The sequence below is a fragment of the Thalassophryne amazonica genome, chromosome 11 (assembly GCF_902500255.1).
Source record: "Thalassophryne amazonica chromosome 11, fThaAma1.1, whole genome shotgun sequence".
Taxonomy (NCBI): domain Eukaryota; kingdom Metazoa; phylum Chordata; class Actinopteri; order Batrachoidiformes; family Batrachoididae; genus Thalassophryne; species Thalassophryne amazonica.
Genome location: NC_047113.1, coordinates 62,496,054 through 62,519,741, shown reverse-complemented (window position 1 = coordinate 62,519,741; position 23,688 = coordinate 62,496,054). Strand labels below are relative to the sequence as shown.

The 23,688-nt window shown below is 40.6% G+C and overlaps 2 protein-coding genes across 3 annotated transcripts; both read left to right on the top strand.

Moving 5' to 3' along the window:
- The first annotated feature begins 2,004 nt into the window (after positions 1-2,004).
- mcm7 (minichromosome maintenance complex component 7) lies at positions 2,005-15,435 on the top strand. 2 transcript variants are annotated; one of them, XM_034181969.1, is made up of 15 exons: positions 2,005-2,035; positions 4,756-4,835; positions 6,665-6,829; positions 7,030-7,154; positions 8,795-8,975; positions 9,062-9,199; positions 9,370-9,519; positions 9,693-9,807; positions 9,940-10,071; positions 10,210-10,293; positions 12,064-12,275; positions 12,760-13,025; positions 13,145-13,313; positions 14,504-14,613; positions 14,906-15,435. In XM_034181969.1, the coding sequence occupies exons 1-15, from the start codon at positions 2,005-2,007 to the stop codon at positions 15,129-15,131; spliced, it is 2,184 nt and encodes a 727-aa protein (XP_034037860.1). In that variant the 3' UTR covers positions 15,132-15,435. The 2 variants fall into 2 exon arrangements, with proteins under 2 accessions (XP_034037860.1, XP_034037861.1); XM_034181970.1 differs by lacking the exon at positions 2,005-2,035 and adding an exon at positions 3,822-3,930.
- A 5,222-nt stretch (positions 15,436-20,657) lies between these two features.
- Positions 20,658-23,395, top strand: and3 (actinodin3). The gene is made up of 4 exons (XM_034181973.1): positions 20,658-20,988; positions 21,069-21,220; positions 22,556-22,783; positions 22,856-23,395. Exons 1-4 carry the CDS (start codon positions 20,919-20,921, stop codon positions 23,393-23,395), a joined length of 990 nt encoding a protein of 329 aa, XP_034037864.1. The 5' UTR covers positions 20,658-20,918.
- Positions 23,396-23,688: the final 293 nt, after the last annotated feature.

The window sequence follows — 23,688 nt, the reverse complement described above, 5'->3', positions numbered from 1 at the left end:
TTCGAATCTGCATTGGGCAAGGTGATGATGCTGGAACTTTTGTTTGGTGCCGTTCCAATGAGATTTATAAAGATGACTGCCTGAAGAGAACATGTAAATTTCCACAGTCATTGATGATATGGGGCTGCATGTCAGGTAAAAGCACTGGGGAGATGGCTGTCATTACATCATCAATAAATGCACAAGTTTACATTGATATTTTGGACACTTTTCTTATCCCATCAATTGAAAGGATGTTTGGGGATGATGAAATCATTTTTCAAGATAATAATGCATCTTGCCATAGAGCAAAAACTGAAAACATTCCTTGCAAAAAGACACATAGGGTCAATGTCATGGCCTGCAAATAGTCCAGATCTTAATCCAATTGAAAATCTTTGAAGGAAGTTGAAGAAAATGGACCATGACAAGGCTCCAACCTGCAAAGCTGATCTGGCAACAGCAATCAGAGAAAGTTGGAGCCAGATTGATGAAGAGTACTGTTTGTCACTCAAGTCCATGTCTCAGAGACTGCAAGCTGTTATAAAAGCCAGAGGTGGTGCAACAAAATACTAGTGATGTGTTGGAGCGTTCTTTTGTTTTTCATGATTCCATAATTTTTTCCTGAGAATTGAGTGATTCCATATTTCTTTTCCCTCTGCTTGGTCTAAAAATGTAACCATTACTAACTGCCACAATTTTTTTTTTACTGATTTCTTGCCAGAAAGTTGCCATTTGAAATGACTTTAGTTTGTCATGTCTGTGATCTGCTTTTTTTTTTTCTACAAAATTAAACAACTGAATGAACATCCTCCGAGGCCGGTGATTCCATAATTTTTGCCAGGGGTTGCATTTGCCCTATTGAGGTTTCAAATCCTGCAAAATCCCACAAAAATCTCAGGCTATGCCAGATGTCGATAACATTGAAAAATGCATTGAGACTGTCAGATGATGCAATTTAACCACTGCACACAGACAGCGGCATTAGCATCACAAGGTAATGTACATTGTCCCTAAAACTTGTGAATGTATTATCTGGGTTTTAGACATGGTTATTGTTTGTTTTATGTAAACATGTGAGAAGCTCAGGTTGTTTCTCCGTTATTTTCAATGGAAATTGCTGTGAGCTGCGATCGCTTCCTGTTCTTGTCATTCTGGGTGAAAAGTGAAGTTTTCTTTTTAATGCCCTGCTTATTGTCCTTTACAACATTGTTTGTGCTGTTTGTTCTAGAGTAATATATATATAAGATGTCTGAAATTTGGTTTGCGTTTATGAAGTTCCACGCAGGTTGATGGTAGCAGACACGGAATATTTGCTTTAGCAAGTGTTCTCCCACATGCAGTTTCTTTTAAATGTGATAAAAGCCATAAAAATGTACATTTGGTAGTATAATGTTAATTTGCAATTGTCGTTGTGGTTTCTCTGTTATTTTGACTGCTGTCTCTGGTGCACAAGGGATTATGGGATATCTCAATAGGGTGAATGTAGTTCATGAAATTAACGTGTATTGTCCCCATATTGTGATTATTTACCCTCATTTCGTTCCATTTCATTTATTTCGTATTTTAGGATAGCTGCACTTAGAGCACCAGTCAAAAGTTTGGACACCTCCCTAAAGTGTGTCCAAACTTTTGACTGTTATTGATTGATTGATTGATTTGACAAACAAGTTTCTCCTGTTGTCCACAATGTCTGGAGTCATTCTCCAATCATGCAGTTTGGCGCCAAATCTGACAAACCAGGCGGAAGTTTGTAGTGTCACGTGATGCACTATTACTCACAACTTTCGCGCCATCGCGAAAGCCCGCCTCTTTTTGCCTGAAGACGCCTTTCGATTGGCTGTCGGAGACGTCGCACTCGCGCCTCTTCGTGCACTGCGACTCGGTGGAGACGAGTTTAGCGAGTGAATAAATATTCTTCGGAGGGTGTATGAGAAGAAAACTTTTTAAGTTCTAATTTCGCTTATTTGTCAAAACCGGATTGTGTAATCGAGATATTCTTTTCCTGAGGGAACTTCTGCAGCTATGGCTCGTAAAGATTATGCGGCAGAAAAAGGTAAAACCACGACTTTCGTAAGGACAGGGCAGCAACAGCATTATCCGAGGTTAAATAATAGTTTATTTTAAGAATAATGTGTACCATGAAAGCAGGATTAAGATTGTGTTCACTGTCCAATAAAAGTTACTCCTTTGATAGCTTTGCAGCATGTTGTGCAAACTGTTAAATACGGAACTTGAACCTAAAAACTGTCTTGTTAAACTCATTTTTGTGATCGACTACTACAAGTTGCAGCAACTGTGCGCGAGCTGCTGACCCAGATGGACGTGCTTAAACAAAGGATCGGGCGCCAGTGCGCGAGCACATGTCCAACAATAAGTTGGTCTTATCGAAAATGTGGACGTATTTTACTGCAATGGTAAAGACTCGATTCAGGTTTCACGCTAAAATGGCTCGTGTTGAAGCGATTGTAGCGATACGGTTGATGAATGCAGCAAAACGTGATTCTTTTTCTTTCAAGTTGTGTGACGCTCGCGCTTGAGTGACTCCCCGAAACAAAGTTTGTTACGCCAAACTGAAGCGCTGGAGAGGTTTTTGTTTTAAGTCCACTTTTGACTTTATAGCAAATAAGACAGCCGTGATTTATGTTATAATATTCTCTGGGCTGTTGGTCGCACATAAAGATAGATAAATGACGTTCATGTTTTGATTATGGACTGATGCTAACTTTAGCATGCTAACTTGTTAGCTAGCTAACGCGTTTTGCTTTTTTTATTTTTTGTCTCAAGATTGACTTTCACTTTGCTCACGTAGCTTAGCCGTTTGTGGTTTCTTAGTATGTGTTTTGAAACGGTTTTAGAATTTGACAGCCTGTTAAAGGAACTACTTAGGGTAGATTTATCACTCATAATTCATTGTGCGAAAAAATTGTTCATAAAAGCACACATGTCCGCCCCCGCCTATGTGACTAACAGTTCAACCCAAATAACAAAAAAAAATCCTAAATCGTTGGGGAGCTTAAAATTTTCAAAACCCTTACTCTAAAATTTATTTTTTAAGTGGTGTTTTCTGGGAGGGGGTGTCACAAAATTACTACAATTTGTTCGAAAAGAAAGTTGCTAAATTTATTTAATCATAAATCATTAAAAGACTGCTCTACGTACGAATAAAATTTGGGGATATTAAAATGGTTATTTCCTTTATTGAATTGGTAACCAGAAATAAATCACTGTGGGAGAGTGGCTAACAGCTGTTTAAACTTTAGTTGAACCATTTATTTTGTGCTTATTTTTCTAATGAGCAGTACCATTTTCCTCCTATTTTTATTATGGGATATTTTTTTGTCTTTATTTTATTGCCTATGTTGGTGGCAGTTATTTATAATTGCTGATTTTTATCAATGAATGTTGGTTTGGGGCTGTTAAGCACGTTAGTAGCTAATTGATAGGCTTTTGACATAGATAAGGCTTTTTTCATAGAATACTTTAATTCTCAGACTAATCAGCAATTAACAAAAGTTATATTATCAATGCTGTTAAAATGTCATCGGGTTTAAGATAATTTAATACTTGTTTTGTCCTCATAATAGTCCAAATGTATTAGCTTTAACAATAATGTGGAAGTATGCAAATAAAGCAAGTATGTTTTTGTTTGTCCTCCCTCGAACAACATAGAAATAACTCTCGAAATTTAGTGACAGCTTAATTGATTTTAGTGAAGGCTTGAATCTCGTTTACAGTTAAATTGTTGACTTCTGGGTGTTTGTTAATGATAATCAGGCGATGGCTGCTCGGGATTTTGAAGATAGCGTGGACTATTTTTCCGAGCGGAGGCATGGCGGAGGGATCTCGAAGTGACGCGGCACAAAAGCCATGTGCTGCTTTGTTTACAAAAACATCCTCGAAGAGAGAAATTAAAAAGCGCAGCTGCGCATTCTCTGTGCTGGCGTCAAAGTAAGTGCAACACTTCTGTTATTCTGCCAGGGCTCGTTTGGTTTCTTGTAACGTGCAATTAAATATTGTTCGCAGTTGTGGTTCTTTCGAGAAGTGGGGGGATATTTTCCTCCAAAAAAATGGACACTGAACTGAGAGCCTGTTGTGTGTTTACCCTCTCCCGTTCAGCTACCAGCTGCGTAACGGCGCTTGTGTTCCAGTAAAGCCGCGATAGCAGGTGGATTTAGGGTCAATTCGATTGCTGTAGTGGATCAGTGACGGTTTGGTGCTTGGCTGTAGTCACTAGTGACTCATCGAGATTACAGGATGCCATGTTACTCAACAAAGGGGGTAGTGGCAGGACAACAAATTAGCTCCCAGTTTCTTAGGCCCACTGGTGTAACGCTACGAATTAAAGATGAGATCATGGCTTTATTGCGCCTATATATATATTTTTTTTTTACTTGGTCCATGAATTAATTATCAGAAAGATGAACTATTTTTGTGAACCTTAAATTTAGTTACCAAAAATGTTGAGCTGTAACTCATTCCTTCTTGGCTATGGATTTTTCACCCTGCTTTATTTTTGAAATGTCTTGAGTTTTTGTATGGTTTATTTATATATATATATATATATATATATATATATATATATATATATATATATATATATATGTGACTTAAAACAATGTCTTTTGTGTTAATTGTAAGCAACTCTAAAGCAGTGGTAAAATTGCTTTTTTATAGCGGCTGAATTAGATAAGTCTGGTTTTAATGCATATTATTGCTGTTGATCAATCATGCTGGTTTAAACTGCATATAAGTTGTGCATTTTATTTTTTACAGACAAATGCAAAAGGTTTCTGCAAGAGTTTTACACAGAAGATGAATCTGGGAAGAAACTGTTCAAATACGGAGCTCAGCTTGTAAGTTTTTTTTTTTTTTTTTTTTTTTTTTTTTTAAGGGCTTTCATGGTTGACTATTTTTTGGGGTGTGTCTGCCACTGCTGGACAGGAAAATGAGAAACTGGAAACTGATCCAGAATGCATAGCTGTAAAACGGCAGTCAGGTCTTGCTTTTTGTCTCTGTGCAGATAGATGAATGTAAATGTAAGGCTGGGGGTATCAGTAGGGTGGGTACAGTAATAAATCTTGGAAAGCCTGGTTAGACTTTTGTTTGAAAATTGTAATTTAAAGACTATGTAGACTGCCCTCTTGCAGTGCTTGAAGACTAACTCTATATCAAAATGTACCCTGAAATAAAAATGCACTATTTTTCCAAGTGTACAGTCAGAGCCACATGTGCACAATTTTTGTAATTATGCTGCAGCAGTGGCATTGAGACAAAACAAGATGTACTTCCTGTGTATACACAGTCCCTCCATTTTCAGAGAGCATATTTAATTGTACTATCAATTGTAACTATAAGGATTAAATCACTTTTACTGTCCATTTTCCTAACACAGGTTAGGGGGATGGATAGATAAACACTTCCAAGTCACTGACTAAATCTTGAACTTAAGTTACACTAGTCATTAAAATTACAAACAGCATGGTGAATTTGTCTGAATCAAAGTTCTCAAAAACTGAGTAACTTTGCAAGGAGTAGACTCTGTGGATAAGGGGCTGCCCTGCCAGTTTGTTGACCCAGGTTCTAGTCCTGCTTGGTCTACCTGTATGTGTGTCCTTGGACAAGACACTTAATCTATTTCATCTCGGTCCACCCTGGTGTAAATAGGTTCCAACTATGGCTAGGGCAGTAAACTTGTCTCGTACTGGCGTCCCGTACATAGGGAGTCTTAAGCCTGACTTGTGCTTCTACAACTCCGTGGGTACGCAATCATGTCGATGTGGACATGACCCTTATGAAGTTCTCGGCCGTGACGGTGGGTGTCGCAATGCATTCTACTGCCAGAATAGTGGGGGGTGGGATGTGAAGGCAGGAATTTTCTTTCCACCTGCACCACCACTGTTTTCCTTTTTCTGGACTAATTTGCACTTTAACAACCTCCACTTTTTATACAATCATCAAACTCCAAACCAACATTATGTGCAACTTCCCTCCATGAATTTCTGGTCATTTAAGCATCTTTGTAGTTTTTCCAATTCTGTGTTGTAAAGTTGTCGTACTTGCGGACTACTTCTGCCAAACGTTCCTCTATTTGTTTCATGATTGAAATGTAATGTGCGTGTGAATTGCAAAAACATAAAATCGGAAACGTAAGTCGGTCGTTAGACCCGGCCGCTTTGTGCTAAGAAATTTGGAGATGAGTACTGGCAACAACAGGCCTTGGGGTTTGTATAGGACTTGGTGGATGTAGTACTACTTGTATTTTGTAAATGTGTCCAAGATGTATTTAGTGACTTGGATGTCTTCATGTATTTTTGGCTTGTCGAAAGGAAACTGGCTGTAAAAATGATCATTTGTATCAATAATAATGCTTAAGTTTGGTTTGTCCAACTTATTATGGTCTCAGAAAATTAACAGAACATGTATAAAAATGGCCCTGATTCCTAAAAGTGTTTTTGGCTAAACCTCTTGATTATGGTTTCATTACAAAACTATTGTGTACAGAGGCAAAAACAAACAAACCCCACAGTCCAAATACTTTGGCCCTAACTCTCTTGACAGTTATCTATCTTGTGTTGTCTTGGCTCAGACTTGCAGTATAGTGGGACTAAGCTCATCTGGTTTTTGCTGTTTTTGGGAGTCTGCACTGTCGACTGGTCTAATTTGTGTGTGTGTGCGCGCGCAGGTTGCGCTGGCTCACAGGGAGCAGGTGGCGCTCTTTGTGGACCTGGACGATGTGGCAGAAGAGGACCCCGAGCTGGTTGAGAGCATTTGCGAAAATGCCAAACGCTACACAGGCCTGTTTGCTGATGCCGTTCATGAACTGCTGCCAGAGTACAGAGAGAGAGATGTATGTAGAGCTGATGAACTGTGTGTGGTTCTTATCCATCACATGCCAGAAATAATTAGTGTTTAGATAAAATTTTCTAAATGTTAAAAATTACTGATGAAGCATAAGTAGCTAGTACAGACAGTTTATATTAGCCCGACATAACTTTTAGCATGTGTGCATGCATTTGTTATATGCATAAAGTCCTCTGTTAATTCCAGGTTGTGGCCAAGGACTCTTTGGATGTGTACATTGAGCACAGGTTGATGATGGAGCAGAGGGGTCGTGACCCCGCAGACACTCAGGATGCACGGAACCAGTACCCACCTGAGCTCATGAGGCGATTGTAAGTTGAAGAGGGAACATTCTTACTAGGTTCTGTGCTAAATCATATTTATCTAATAGATTACAATTTGTTCATGTAAATGGGGAATCTTCTTCACAGACTAAGGTTAATTATGGAGTTCCACAGGGTTCTGTGCTAGGACCAATTTTATTCACTTTATGCATGTTTCCCTTAGGCAGTATTATTAGACGGCATTGCTTAAATTTTCATTGTTACGCAGATGATACCCAGCTTTATCTATCCATGAAGCCAGAGGACACACACCAATTAGCTAAACTGCATGATTGTCTTACAGACATAAAGACATGGATGACCTCTAATTTCCTGCTTTTAAACTCAGATAAAACTGAAGTTATTGTACTTGGCACCACAAATCTTAGAAACATGGTGTCTAACCAGATCTTTACTCTGGATGGCATTACCCTGACCTCTAGTAATACTGTGAGAAATCTTGGAGTCATTTTTGATCAGGATATGTCATTCAATGCGCATATTAAACAAATATGTAGGAATGCTTTTTTGCATTTGCGCAATATCTCTAAAATTAGAAAGGTCTTGTCTCAGAGTGATGCTGAAAAACTAATTCATGCATTTATTTCCTCTAGGCTATTGTAATTCATTATCAGGTTGTCCTAAAAGTTCCCTGAAAAGCCTTCAGTTAATTCAAAATGCTGCAGCTAGAGTGCTAACAGGGACTAGAAGGAGAGAGCATATCTCACCCATATTGGCCTCTCTTCATTGGCTTCCTGTTAATTCTAGAATATAATTAAAATTCTTCTTCTTACTTATAAGGTTTTGAATAATCAGGTCCCATCTTATCTTAGGGACCTCATAGTACCATATCACCCCAATAGAGCGCTTCGCTCTCAGACTGCAGGCTTACTTGTAGTTCCTAGGGTTTGTAAGAGTAGAATGGGAGGCAGAGCCTTCAGCTTTCAGACTCCTCTCCTGTGGAACCAGCTCCCAATTCAGATAAGGGAGACAGACACCCTCTCTACTTTTAAGATTAGGCTTAAAACTTTCCTTTTTGCTAAAGCTTATAGTTAGGGCTGGATCAGGTGACCCTGAGCCATCCCTTAGTTATGCTGCTATAGACGTAGACTGCTGGGGGGTTCCCATGATGCACTGAGTGTTTCTTTCTCTTTTTGCTCTGTATGCACCACTCTGCATTTAATCATTAGTGATTGATCTCTGCTCCCCTCCACAGCATGTCTTTTTCCTGGTTCTCTCAACCAGTCCCAGCAGAAGACTGCCCCTCCCTGAGCCTGGTTCTGCTGGAGGTTTCTTCCTGTTAAAAGGGAGTTTTTCCTTCCCACTGTTGCCAAGTGCTTGCTCACAGGGGGTCGTTTTGACCGTTAGGGTTTTTCCGTAATTATTGTATGGCTTTGCCTTACAATATAAGGCGCCTTGGGGCAACTGTTTGTTGTGATTTGGCGCTATATAAAAAAAATTGATTGATTGATTGATTGATTGATTTGGCGCTGTATAAATAAAATTGATTTGATTTTGATTTGTGCTTCACTTTGCCTCCACAGCAGTTTTTGGATGTTTTTTTTTTTCTTGTATCTTTTATTTTATGATCATTTTTGGGTGGGGTTCACTTAGAAATATCACTCACAGGTTTCATCTTCTGTCCACAGCGAGCTGTACTTTAAACCTCCAAGCACCGCAAAGCCTAAAGTGGTGCGCGATGTACGAGCTGACAGCATCGGACAGCTGGTGACGGTCCGAGGCATTGTCACCCGCGCCACCGAGGTCAAACCAATGATGGCTGTTGCTACATACACTTGTGACCAGTGTGGCGCCGAGACCTATCAGCCGGTGTGCTCAGCTGATCATGTGATACGCACACATTTAACCATCATCCATTTATAATTTTATAATTGACTGTTGTTGTCATCCTTCAGATCCAGTCTCCTTCTTTCATGCCACTTGTCATGTGTCCCAGCCAAGAGTGTGTGACCAATAAATCTGGAGGCCGCCTCTACCTCCAGACCAGAGGTTCCAAATTTGTTAAATTCCAGGAGCTGCGCATTCAAGAACATGTACGAATAACGTGCAAGTGTTTGAGTTACTTATTGTGCTCACTTTAAATTGTCTACAATTGAAGATTTTGATTTTTCTAAAGGTTGGCAAAGTACATGTTCCCATTAATTCCATAGAAGTGGACAGAGAAAGTTGCTGTTTGCTTATGGTGTTGTCGTTTATCCCACAGAGTGACCAGGTTCCTGTTGGTAACATCCCCAGGAGTATGTCTGTGTACGCTCGCGGCGAAAACACACGTCTTGCTCAACCAGGAGACCACGTGGCCATCGCAGGGGTCTTCCTTCCTCTTCTGCGCACAGGGTTCAGACAGGCTATTCAAGTAAGTGGGGTCGCTACTCCCACCTCCATTTGTACTCGTATGTGTCGCATGCCTAAACACTGATCTACCCAAATATATTGACATACACTTGATTGACTGATGTGTTTAGGTTTGGAAGACTGAATACCTGGCATCCCCTCATGCCCTGATTTTTCTCTGCTGTTGTGTTGTAGGGTCTTCTGTCAGAAACTTACATGGAGGCTCATAGCATCACACTCATGAACAAGACTGAGGATGATGAGCTCGGCAGGGAGGACCTGACAGACGAGGAGCTGCACAGTATCAGAGGTAGGAGAATCTGAGCGTGGAGCTGGCTCAGCTCGAGCTAAGTGGGATTACACAAAACTATTGCTGGTCATTATCTTTTTTTTTTTTTTTCCTCACTTCATGAGTGACTAGTGGGAATGTTTGTTCTTGCAGATGAGGGGTTTTATGAGAAACTGGCTGGTTCAATAGCACCAGAGATCTATGGACATGAAGATGTGAAGAAGGCTTTGCTCCTGCTGCTAGTTGGAGGAGTGGAGCAAGCCCCAAAGGGCATGAAAATCAGAGGTCAGTACAGCTCCCTCATAATTTATACAGCACAAGTCTGGTAAAACATTATCCCCACCCACATGTTCATGTTTATATGGTGTGTTTTTAATGTCATGAGATTAGAAAGTTGAATTGTTTCTGCACTTTCCCCTTAAGGAAACATAAACATCTGTCTGATGGGAGATCCAGGAGTCGCAAAGTCCCAGCTACTGTCTTACATCGACCGCCTGGCTCCTCGAAGTGAGTAAAATAGACAGTAATAATATATAAATGTATGGTTTGTTTTATTCAGTTAGACATTTTCTTTCCACTGTGGAATACATGGTAAAATGAAGTTTTCAAGGTTTTGGGGGGGGGGCGGCCTGACAGTGTTGCTTTAATCATGGTTCCTGTGGATCTATAAAGTGTCTTAATTGGTCTTAAATATGGCAAAACACAGAAAGTAGGGTTTTATTTGTTCTGACACCGCAGTGCAAAATATCAAAAGCAAATGGCAATATCTGTTTATTTATTCTTTGTAATTCAGTGTAATGTAAGCCTCATGTATCGCCTACACAAAGAGATAGTGGATCCAACAAATCTCATTTGTTGCCAGAATGCTTAGAGCAGACATTTTCAACTAACTAGACATAACTTGCGTGATGACATGAAGTGTAAATTTAATGAAAACTGGTTGTTCAGGGAAGATTGGTGCAGTGTGACTTAAATCAGGAACCGTTGTACTTGTTACAACAAATGTTAGGGCAATTATTGTAATGTTGAACCCTGTTTTTGATATTATGTACAGGGCTGTGAAATCTCAGCAGATCCGCGGGATTCCTCGGATTTCATCATGGGGAGTGGGGGTGGGGTGTTAGTGATGTACTCTTTAATCGTGATCATCACTAAATTTTTAAAATGCTTATCGCAAAGCATTCTCTTTTTTTACGACATCGTGTAAGTTTTATAAGTCTGCGGACACTGATCTGTGTGTTACAGATACAAATCAGTTTCCTCGAATGCGCTGAGTTTCGCGGAGGAAAAATGCCACTCAAAGCATAGCTGTTACGACAGTTGTCGTAAAGCAGAACTGGTTGGTTGCTGCGGCGACGCTGTGTGGCTCCTGTGCGACGTCACAGCTAAACTTAGCATGTGGACATCCCAAACTTTTAGAGCTTTCAAGTTTTTAAAAGATTTGTGCAGCATGTCTGTGTCACGGATCGATGTCGCACAGAGAGAAGATGGCGAGAAAGACTGTTTAAAAAAAAGTCTTATAAGGACAAGAATCCGTGGAATCGTCGCTGGCTTCATCAAGACACTTGAAAGATAAAAGAAACAGGAAAAGTGAACTAACTGTACCCTCTCAGGAAAACACGGTAAGAATTTTTCACTCTGGAAAATAAACATTCTGCTGTTCAAACAGGATTTTAGACAAGATTATGTGACTTTTTTCACTGATCTAGACTTTTTCATTGTAAAAAAGACATTGTGGCTTTGAATGGATTTAGGCTGCATGAATTTACACAAGAATATAAATGACTTTTTACTATAATTGTTATTAATATTTTACCATGATTTTCCTAATATTCTACAAGCTTTAGCTGTGGTTTTTGAAATGCTGTAACAGTCTTTTCAGTCTTCATAAATTTCATGTAGTTTAATTGTTCTGAGTTAATGCATAATTTGGTTTACAATTAAAAGGAAAATTATTCCAAGTCCTACTTCCATGTCATTCTGTTATTTCAACATCGTCATTGACAGGTCAAATAAAAGGTTGAATATAGGATCATTTAAATATCCACTAATTTTGAAATTTGTTCTTCCAGGAGATGCTGAAAAAGTATCATTAGATAAAAATTTAATTCTGGGGCCCCACAGGACCCTAGATCCCGGCTCTTGGGGATCTGCAAATTTTCCCTGCACAATTTTCCTTGGATTTCACAATTTTCGTTTCACAGCCCTGTGTGTATAAATGCTATTGCTGTGTTGTCCAGATCAGGTTTGGTAACTTTTTCTTCTTCTCGTCTTCAGGCCAGTACACAACAGGTCGTGGCTCATCTGGTGTTGGTCTGACTGCTGCTGTGATGCGTGACCCCTTGACTGGAGAAATGATGCTGGAGGGCGGGGCCTTAGTGCTGGCTGACCTGGGCGTCTGCTGCATCGATGAGTTTGACAAGATGGCAGACGCTGACCGGACGGCCATCCACGAAGTGATGGAACAGCAGACCATCTCCATCGCTAAGGTGCGACAATGACTGACATCTAAATTTAATTTGCACTCTGTGTGGATGTCCTGTCTCTTGATTTACAGAAATCGCAAACTTAATCCCACTTGAGTGTAATTTTATATACTGAAAAATCAAGTGTTTGCTGTTGGTAATAACTATTTGTATAGGCCTTTCCCTGCAATCAACGCACTAAACAATGGAAATTCCGATCATAAAAGTAGACTGCAACAGTGCACAAAAATCTTAAATAGCTGATTTAAAAAAAAAAGTTACATTTCTGTTGTAATGTTTCCAATGCTGTGGTTCAGCAATCCATGTTTATCTTCTTCAGTTGAAGTCACAGCACAGGCTGTAGTGTGCATGTGCTGTATGGAGTTCCTCTCTGTTAAACTTGCCTCCAAGGAAACGCTTTTAAAAACTGAGTTCCACATACAGGAAAAAAAAAGGGTGTGATTTACACTGTAATCCAGTTTTTGTAACAGTGGGTTTGTCTTGTCAGGCTGGCATCATGACCTCCCTCAATGCCCGATGCTCTATCTTAGCAGCAGCCAACCCTGCCTACGGTCGCTACAATCCCCGGAAGAGCATTGAGCAAAACATTCAGCTGCCAGCTGCTCTGCTGTCTCGTTTTGACCTCCTCTGGTTAATCCAAGACAAGCCAGACGCTGACGCTGACCTTCGTCTGGCTCAGCACATCACCTATGTCCATCAGCACTCCCGCCAGCCGCCCACGCACTTCACTCTCATCGACATGAAGCTTATGAGGTCTGTTTGAGAGCTACAATTCTCCTTATATCGCAAAGTCTACAGTTGTCTTAATTTTCAAATACTAATGTAGAATGCTGCTGTGTCTCATATGAAAGCCAATGTTTCATCCTGTTCAGGCGTTATCTCTCACTGTGCAAGAAGCAACAACCTGTAGTTCCAGAGTCCCTGTCAGATTACATCACCGCTGCATATGTGGAAATGAGGAAAGAGGCACGAGTCAGCAAAGACACCACCTTTACCTCTGCTCGTACCCTCCTCTCCATCCTCCGCCTCTCAACTGCTCTGGTGAGAAATGCACATCAACTTTAGACAGCTGAGTTTTAAACTTTCAGTGGTTTTGTTACTTGATAGTGCTGTAGACTATCAGCAAAATCTTGTGAAGTATGACTAACTGAAGGTTTTCATTTGTCACATCTGACATTTTGCAGGTTTGTGTGTGTAAGCAATGTAGTGTAGCTCTGTTCTGTTTGTCTAATGTTGCATCAGGAGAAGCATCCAGCATGAAACCTACGCCAGATTGAGGCACAAGTAGATTTACATACCTAAGTGAAATATAAATGAGCCTTTAGTGTGGCAGCATGCAGTTAGAAGCATCATCAGTTTGCATTTTTGTCATTGTTTATCAGTTATTAAAATCTACACATTACTTGAATGAAAATAATTAGTCCCAGGCCTGTTTGTGTGCAGTTATTGTGAAGGAGGATTGCATTGCAACCATCATGTTTTCATCATGAGTCCAGTGTGGGATAAAGTGCTTACAGTGCAGGTAGTGATGATCACTGGTCTACTGCAGTGTGAGCACTTCTTTCACACGCTGGACAGTTGGTCTGTCATCGCCCCCGAAACACTGAAGATTGTCATTTCATAAGAATGTAATCGCATAACAATGGTTGCAATTATTTATAATGTATACGTGTGGGCATAACATTTCAGAATGCTGTGGAACTTCAGACATCACTAATGGGAAAGATGCTTCTGGGTGTCAAAAGTGCTGTTTGTGCAGGTAGCTTTCATCCACCCTACTGCAAATCCAGCACTTCAGGCACATATGCATGTACACACACGTCCAGGAGGGGGCAGACTGCTGCTTCAAGTTAGGTGCAGCTGTGACGGTCTTCGTCTTCTGATGGTGCAAACAACTATCTGGTCCTGGCCAGCTTTGCTGGGTGGGCAGTCAGCCTGTGTGCATTTGGAGCAGCTGTGCAAACCCATGCAAAACTGACCATGGCCTGAACTGATCGTCAGCAATACCACTCCTCTGGATGAGGTTTTTGTCTGTGGAGACTAGCTGGTGTTGAGAGGCGGAGACTTGGGCAATTGCCAGCCATTTCAGAGGGCATTGCACTTGTCTCGGTCTGACAATGCCGGCACAACGCAGCCCAAGTCATCAACTTTCTTTTTTTTTTTTTTTTTTTTTTTTGTAACCCTGCATATTTATCTTCGATACATCACCTGTTCCACTCCTTCATGCGCAGGCTCGCCTTCGCATGGTGGACACTGTGGAGAAGGATGATGTCAACGAGGCAATGAGGCTGATGGAGATGTCAAAGGACTCCCTACAAGCTGACAAGTCCAGTACCACAAGGTTGTTATGCAAACCCAAGATTTCTCTTAACGGTGATGTTGGGAAAACTCCATGTGTATATAACCTCCTTCAGATGGTCCTCATACCCCCACGCCTGCAGCTGTGCATTCTGGAGGAAGTCATAAAAGTGTTGGGGCTCGTTAACGTGCTGTACAGTGTTCTGTGCTTTCAGTCCAAACATCCAGACAGTGCTTAATTTTCATTTAGGTTGCTGGCAACGTTTGACTTGCTGCAGGCTCGTGCACCGACATTATATAATCAAAAATATTGATCTGCGCTTTTCTCTGTGCAGGACCCAGCGACCGGCTGATGTCATTTTCTCTCTGGTGCGTGAGCTCGCCACAGAGGGCGTGGCAGGACGCGGAGGAGCTGGCGGCGTTGTTCGAATGACTGAGGCGGAGCAGAGATGCGTGTCACGTGGCTTCACCCCCGCCCAGTTCCAGGAGGCTTTGGAGGAGTATGAGGAGCTGAATGTGTGGCAGGTTAACCAGGCCCGAACCCGCATCACTTTTGTCTAAAGAACTCGGCCACACCTTCACCTAACAGGACACGTCGTCACACCAGCTGTGTGTCAGTCTCGTATTAAGGCTCCGCCTCCTTTCAAAATATTGTAACAGGTTAAGAATCCGGGAAGCTGTCCTGTAGTACTTCCTGTTTGATTTAATGTTGTAAATATGTATGTTTATTATTTACAGGTTACAGCTGAATGTTTCCTAATCTTTAAAGCATTTATGTACATTTTATACATTATAAGGCAAATCAGGCAAGAAATTATTGTATTTTGACTACTAGTTCTAATAAATACATGTATTGTTCAAAGTGGCCTTGATTGGGTTTAACATCCATGTGTAGTGGTTGCACCCGCTTTTTTTGTTGTGTCTGTCCGTCCGTCCATCAGTGAGCATTTTGATCAGATTGAGATGAAATTTGGTGCAATAACTAATGCTCAACCAAGAACAAAATAAACTAGGGTTTTTAAACTTTTTTTGAAAATGGATTCATCCATTTTTCTGATGCTTTGTGGCTCATTCTACACTTCCCTATCCTCTGCAAAGTCCTATAACTCTTCCCAGGGGATCCTAAGGTGTTCCCAAGCCAGCTGGAAAATGTCCTGACTCTTCTGCAGGGGCCTCTTCCCTATTGGATGTGCCTGGGAGACTACTAGGGGTCGTTTTCCAAGATGCCCAAAGCACCTCAATGTTGGAGTGGACAGGGGCAAACGCCTATACAGATATAGTTAGGCCTAAATTTACACCCAGTTCACTGTGTTTCACCTATTTTGAGGAAGTGGGCAAAGATGGACCTAATGTGGTTAAACAAAATGAAATGCATCGTCTTTATTGGTCATATGGCCTTTGATCTTGAGTGACCTTGCAAAGTTACAACTATCTACAACTGTTTACAGAAAATGGTTGACATGGTGGAAAACTTTATATAGAGGTTCAAATTCAGGACGATCAAACATAAATCACCATAAAACTCTCAACATGAGAAATGTAGGTAGTGGGTGTGGCACCCTAACTGCCATGTTTAGTTTTTATCTCTGCACGTGAAATGGAAAGATGCTTGTGTACTGTAATTATTACTGAACACCTGGTTTGATGCTCCAGTAGCGTTTTGTGGGTATAATTGCAGCTTTCATGTTGTACATATGTGTATAACAGCCAACTGGCCTCAATGCATGTATGGCTTTGATCACGGCGAAACCGGAGCAAGCTGACATTTGCCGTTTGGTATGCTTATGTATTCTGGGTCATGGATGAACGCTATGAAAACGGAAAGTTGATAGGACTAAATTTCTTTGAGAAACTGACAATTAAAACTAACAACTAAACAATGGACATTGTCATACATGTCAACCCCTTTGAGGGTCCACCTGTATAAGTGAGAAAATCCATAAAATCAACAAAATCCTTATAACCTCCAAATTGCGACAAAATCAGTTTTATTACACAGTACACACAACCGCATAGCGGTATCACATAACTGGGTTTTGGTCCACATATGAGTTGCCACAATTACATTAAAGTCAGAATCATTAGTATTTCCTTCCCAGTTGAATTTCAAACGATCTAGTTCATGCGTCAAGCTGAATTTTATAGAACTGAATGTGTCAAATTTAGTTTTTTACAGAAACGAACTGTGTCACTTGTGGAAATACATTAAGAAAATGAAAAATAAATTGAATATAATGAACAAAATAAAACATACCTCAGAACTTCAAGTGTATCGAAAATCACCTCGCCAGTGCTGATGTTGCAGACTGGCATGTTGATGATCCTAGACTTTGCCCGTGTGCTTATTAGGGATGGGTATCAATAAGATTGTATCTATCGATTCCGCTTATTGATCCAATTCCTTATCAATACCTCTTGTGAATTTTTGGGTACTAAAAGTAGGCTTTACAGGTTTTCTGTATCAGCAGGTCAAAGAGCTTTTTCTTATAGTGCACCTGCTCTGTGGAACGGTTTTCCTGCAACCGTGAGACAGTCTGGACATTTTTAAGTCAAGACTTAAAAATGTATTATTGTATGGCCTTGCCTTACAATATAAAGCGCCTTGGGGCAACTGTTTGTTGTGATTTGGCGCTATATAAAAAAATTGATTGATTGACTTAAAGCCTATTTTTATTCTTTCTTATGAATAGTTTTGATTTTTTTATCTGTTTTATTCTTTTACTTCTGTTCTTATGTATTTGAATTGTTTAATTTTTTATGTTGAACTTAATGTGAGGTGTCTTGAGACAGATTTTGTTGTGATTTGGCGCTTTATAAGCCGATTAAATTGAACTGAACATTTTATTGAGTCAAAGTAAATAAATATGAAATTGGTCACTGGATTCTTAAACTTTGGACATAATAAACTCTACATGGTGGATCCTTGATCTCTGGACATAAATAGGAATAAACAAAATCTGTAGTTTTTGTCAAAAGCATTTCCTTTCAGACATTGGCATAAATATCTTTCCATACATCTGAGCTGAGCTCAGCTGGTTGTGCTGCACGTCAGGATGTAATTTATAAACGCAGCACATCTCATTTTGGGATGGAAAAAACATTTTAGTGGATTGTAGTTTGTCAGTAATACGTTTGTAAGAGGTGTAATTTTATTTAAAGCGGCAATTCATTTTTATTTTATTAATTCCGACCGGAGTCTGTCTCAGCAGAGAGCCGTGCAGCGTTTGGAGCTGTGCCAAAGGAACAGAGGACGATTCTCGTTTCTTGACTGCAACAAAATCCACACAAAAGTGACACGGTATTTTAATGGCTTTGAGAGGGGTTGAGAAGCAGACTTGCCATTTCTGAAGAGCAGCAAAGAAGAACCAACAAACTAGTGGATCGAAGCATTGCTTCAAAGTGGAGTCACGCTGCAGAAACGGTAGATTACAGACTCACTGCCGACCAAACCCTGAATATCCGTAAGACTATTTGTACGTCCGTATGACTCTGAAACTCTGAAAAGTCTGTATAATTTACGGACAATCCAGGTTGACATGTATGTATTGTAGATAAATAGATACTTTATTGATCCCAGAGGGAAATTCAAGGCATCTAGCAGCTTACACATTAGACAAAACACACACATTACACCAGACACACAAATAAGATTAAATAAATAAAAGAAAATAGACTACTCAATAAAAACCACAAAATAAAAATAAAATTTTGTGTGCAAATACAGTCTCACAGAATATAACGGAGGAGTAAATGTAGTGTAGTAGTGCAGTAATGAGGTAGTGCAGATGTAAACTACACAATATAAACAGTGTAGGTTGTGCAAAGAAGTAAACAGTGTAAACATTGTTGGTAGTGCAAAAAAAAAAAAGCAATAAAAGGTCTAATCAGATGTATCACAGGATTATTTTTTGCTGTGTTGGGAAAAGTTAAACAGTCTGATGGCCTGAGGGACAAAAGACTTCCTAAACCTATGTGTGGCAGGACTGGGACAGCAGTCTGCCATTGAATGAGCTCCTCTGCCTGATGATGGCGCTGTGCAGAGGGTGCTCAACATTGTCCATGATGGCCAGCAGTTTACAGAGGGTCCTTCTCTCTGCCACTGATGTTAATGTCTCCAGCTCTGTTCCCAGCACTAAACCAGCTTTCCTCACCAGCCTGTCCAGTCGCCTGGCGTCCCTCCTCTTCATGCTGCTCCCCCAGCAGACCACCACAGAGGACACTGGCTACCACAGACTGGTAGAACATTCGCAGGAGTTTATGGCAGATCCTGAAGGACCCTAACCTCCTCAGGAAGTACAGTCTGCTCTCTCCGTCGCTGCACCATGGGAGTTCATGTTAAACTTGTCAGGGTTATTTGTGTTTTTGTTTCAATTGGTTTAGTAGACAGTTCCTTAAAAATGCACAAATACTGTTAAAATGTTTAAGATGTGTAAAAGAATAAAAAGAAATGTTGAAATTGTGTGTGTCAGGGGAATGCAGCTATTCATTTGTTCTCGGGGGGCCTCACTCTCCCACACTTTGAAAACCCCTGGTTTAGTTAGTTTAATTAAATGTTATGTTGTTGGTACCATGAGTGAAAAGTGTAGTACCTTTAATGTCTTCCGTCCCTTCTGTTTGCATGTCAAATTAAAAGCACCTGTTTACAGCAGAATGCAGAAAAGACAAAGCTGTGTGTGCATGCAATCTTGATCACGCACAAACTGGGGAGAGCTGATGTTTGCCCTTTGGTATGTTTATGTACTTTAGGTCGCCAAAATAGAGAATGTTGATATATTAGCTAACAACACTGAACAATGGACATTGATATTTACATTCTGGACTCACCCACCATTCCAGCAGGTGGTGGTAAATCATCTATATATTAAAAGCATGAGTGTGTGATTTTATTTAGTAAGTTCAATGTAAGTACATAATTTAATTCTAAATATATTAAAAAATACATGGATGACACAAGAAAGTGAAACTTATTTCCATTGTGGTCCATTTAAAAATCAAATGACAAAATAGAAGTAATAATAGTAGTGTGTATATGGTAAAGAATCTAAATGATTTTTAAATACATCAAGACAGTAAAAAAAAAAAAAAAAAAAAAAAAAAATATATATATATATATATATATATATATATATATAATTAACAGGAAATTAAAGGGCTGACTTATAAAAAGTGTTGAGGTCTAAGGTTTGAAAAACATTCTGGACTCACGCCATTCTCATTATAGAAACTTTGTACAATTTATTACCATCCTTGAAAAATGTAATCTTCCTGTTTTATAAACATTACCCAATCTACAGCCTGAGGATCCCCACGGACAACGCACTAGTTTACATTATTCTCCACTAAAACTAGGCATTTAAGTGACACAAAAAATGAACAAGTTATTAATAGCTGTGTTTTGGGATGTGCAACATGAAAGCAATGAAACTTTTATACATAGAATGCGTTAAACCTTTTAAATCCTGCTCATGCAACTTGCCTGTGTCCTTCAACACATTTAACATCATTTCAGTCCACCCGGCTGCAAATATGCACCAGCTTCGCCCAGGAAGGTAACGTGTGCTGCACCCAAGAGGAGTTAGAGACTCTTATATGCTTAATGCTACAGAATCTGTAGATGAGCACCAGCACCGACAGGCCTCAGTGCCCCATGTGGGATACCAGAGGGAAGAAACTGGAAAAGCAGGTGTTCTTTGGCTTCAAATAACCACCTTTCTGTGCAGATTGTTAAAAATCTGTCATGGTGGTGTTGCAGGCAGTTTTTAGTCTCATGTTGGCATTTTTCCTCTGCCGTTGCAGGCGTCCCAGCAGGTGATGCTTTCCGTCCAGAATTAATGGGGACTTTCTGTTTGAAGTTTGTGCTCTTGGTGGCTTTACTGCTGAAGTCTGGGGGGCTTTTATTCCTGCTTAACACCTAAAACCTTATATTAAAATGTATGAAGAGAGCTGGGGGTGGTGACGAGCTGCTGGTGTCAAAATCTGTGAAATCCCATTGGGTGGCAGATTAGCGTTTGAGGGCGGCTGACGCAGTGATCTGTATTTAACTCGGCCAGTCCTGCTGGTCCAGTGAAGACGGCTTCCAGTGCCAGGTGAGTAAAACACACAATTTATGTGAAATAAAGAGTCATATCTGTGTTGTACTTAAAATATTCATGTGTGTATGCACATTTTCCAAATAGAGTTTCTAATAAAAATGTAGATTTCAGATTGTGATTATGTCCGATCTCAGGGTTCACAATGATTCCTCCGCTATGGTTTGCTCTCTGCTGTGCAACGTGGCTCCCAGGTCTGTTCTTTAACATGTAGCTACTACAAAACAAATCTGTCAAAAATCATTAAACTCTGCCTCCAATGAGCCATTTCTCTCCTCTTGCAGAGCTGCTGGAGGCCAAATCCTTGCTGAATGTCATCAGGCAGGAAGGTAACCCTGCAGACCTTTAGACCCAGTCCAGCTGCCCCACGTGTCTTCAATTTACTGACGTCCAGTTTTTGTTTTAACAGAGATGGTCCCCGTCAGGATTGACTCTGACAAAGCAAACGACTTTCTGGGTCACTCCAGGCCCAAGCGGAATGCGGACCCCAAGTGGTACCTAAACAACCCAGATTTCCAGGCTTATTATCGCTACTACAGCAGCATCGGGCACACCGAGGGGGTAAGATGCACATCATGTAGACCTGAATGGGAATCAAACCCTTAATTCATTCATGTGGTTGCCGAAACGAAAAGAAAAATTCAACCAAATATTTTGGACTGTTTTTTTTTTTTTTTTTAAGAAACTGAGCCTTTGCTTGCTGATAATTAACTTTTGGTCTTTCAAATTTTACATACCCATGTTTGGCTTTTAAGTGAGCGCACTGCACTATGCAGTCAGGGTCACATGTATGCGGACAGTCTGTACATTTTCAGTTGCCAGGAGGCACATGGGAGAATTAAGTCTAGAATTGATTATTTCTTGTTTGAAAATCCTCTGTTTCACTCCACCACGAAGTGTTGACTGGTGACATCAGCCTCAGAAGCCTGTAAGAGTTGTCATGGGTGTCTTGATGGCTTCCCTCACTATTCTCCTTGCACATTCACTCACTTTTTGAGAACTGCCTTCTCCAAATACATGTACCATACCATTTATAAAGGAAGTCCTAGACATATTCAGTGACTTGGAAATGTTCTTGTAGCTTATAAATGTGATACTTTGCATGAACTATTCTTAGATATACGTAGTTTGCCAATTTTCTTATGGCATCTGGAAATGGAAAAGCTATGCATAAAAATGGCTTTAATTCCTAAATGATTAACGTGACGCCGTTGTGAAAAAGTTCATTTTTACAGGATCATGTGCAGACTTTTGCCAATTCAGCTCCTGAAAGTCAAAGACTGTTGCAATAATCTGCTTCACTGAGGTTGATGCTCAGCTGGAGTGTGAAAGATTTTTATTAATCTGACACACGTTGAAAGAAAATTCTTTTGGCTGTTACTTCTCCCATTTTACTAGTTTATAATCTAGATTAAAATCAGCACATTCATGGCATGAAGAACATTTTTTTAATTTTTATTGAGAAACGAGAGCACTTGGAGTGCAGATCTCAACCAAGGCCAAGAGTCAACTCTCCCATAATGTTACAGCGGAATTTGTTGCCATATAAGGATCAAATTAAATACAAAATAAATAAATTGTAGCATTAAAGCTGGTCCTTGTCCTGTATCTGCACTAAATCATACTCATTCAGATATTACAACTGTGAATATGCCATAATTTTTCTTAAGTCTACGTAATATTTCTGGGGAAATTAATAAAAATGTTAATGGGGGGGGGAGCAGTGGATCTACCTGTTTAGTGTGATATGCTCCAAAATTTAACAGGTTTGTTCTTCGTTCACATTTTACCCCTTTAACATTCATAAAAATTGGCCAAGTACTCCAAGTATTTGCCACTACAAATTTGTACATTAGTGTGTGTCAACCCTTATGTCTTTTTTTTTTTTATCCTTAGCTGTATGAGATTGATAAGCTGCGGATGCTCTACCAGCAAAAGAGGTACCTCGAGCACACCTATGGCCCCAACGCCTCTTATTTCCAGAGCAAACTGGGAGTTCCAGTCATCATGTGCGACCCCGTCACAGATAAGAGATGCAAAGTCAATCCCCCGCCTCCTCACACAAAAGGGGTGCCTCCCCCTCCTCAGACAAAGGGGGTGCCCCCGCCTCCTCACACAAAAGGGGTGCCTCTGCCTCCTCCCCTGCACACTAAAGGAGTGCCTCCTCCTCCCCCTTATATGAAAGGGGTGCCAAAGCCAACAGAGCCCCCTCTTCCACTTGCTCCGACAATGTCACAGGCAGATGTGCTCTATCTATGCAACAACAGGGACCCCCTATGCAAACCCCACATCGTGTACCTGCCCACGGGAGCTGTACCTGTGCTCTGTGACCCCCGCTACCACCCCCACTGCACACCCCAGAAAGCACCCCCAGCCCCCATGCCCTATCCTCTACCCCCTTCGTCTGAAAAATCGGCCCCACCGGCCCCCATCCGTACCTTTAAGGCTATGGAGTATGACTGTGACCCTTACTGGGATCCCGACTGCCTGATTGACAACCCACCCACACCAGTGAAGGGACAGGTTGTGCTCGCCCCACCACCACCAGCCCCTGAAGAGGAGGAGGAAGAAGCTGAACCTGTGGAGGAACCAGCACCCCCTGCACCGATGAAGACGAAAGCATACCACTACCCATACTACACTTTACCCTACGACCCCAGGGATGATCTGTATGACCCGGTCCGCTTCCAGTACCCCCAGCCTGCTGATGATGATCCCACAGAGGACAGTCAGTAGGAGAACCACTGAAAATGTGTCAGCAAATGCAAGTTTGTCAAATGAGACTTTTGAAACTCTGGATACTGATTGGAAACATCTGAGTTATTTGAGGGATTTTAACATGTAGCTTTCATACAAATGTACATGTCAGTAAAAATACTAAAGCATTGATAAGTTGCAGTGTTTGTTTAAATCCCATTAAATGGATGTGTTATACTCTTACTGGTTTTGTTTCAGTATGTAAAACTTCTTTTGGGTCAGCACAAAATGGCAAACATTAAGTGACACCAAATCATTTTTGAAGCCTAGAG

Coding starts and splice junctions, on each gene's coding strand:
- mcm7 (XM_034181969.1), top strand. CDS start 2,005: ATGGCTCGTAAAGATTATGCGGCAGAAAAAG. Junction 10,072..10,209: donor AAAGGGCATGAAAATCAGAG/GTCAGTACAGCT, acceptor TTTCCCCTTAAG/GAAACATAAACATCTGTCTG. Junction 13,314..14,503: donor TCCGCCTCTCAACTGCTCTG/GTGAGAAATGCA, acceptor CTTCATGCGCAG/GCTCGCCTTCGCATGGTGGA.
- and3 (XM_034181973.1), top strand. CDS start 20,919: ATGAGCCATTTCTCTCCTCTTGCAGAGCTGCTGGAGGCCAAATCCTTG. Junction 20,989..21,068: donor GAATGTCATCAGGCAGGAAG/GTAACCCTGCAG, acceptor TTGTTTTAACAG/AGATGGTCCCCGTCAGGATT. Junction 22,784..22,855: donor CGCCTCCTCACACAAAAGGG/GTGCCTCTGCCT, acceptor GGGGTGCCAAAG/CCAACAGAGCCCCCTCTTCC.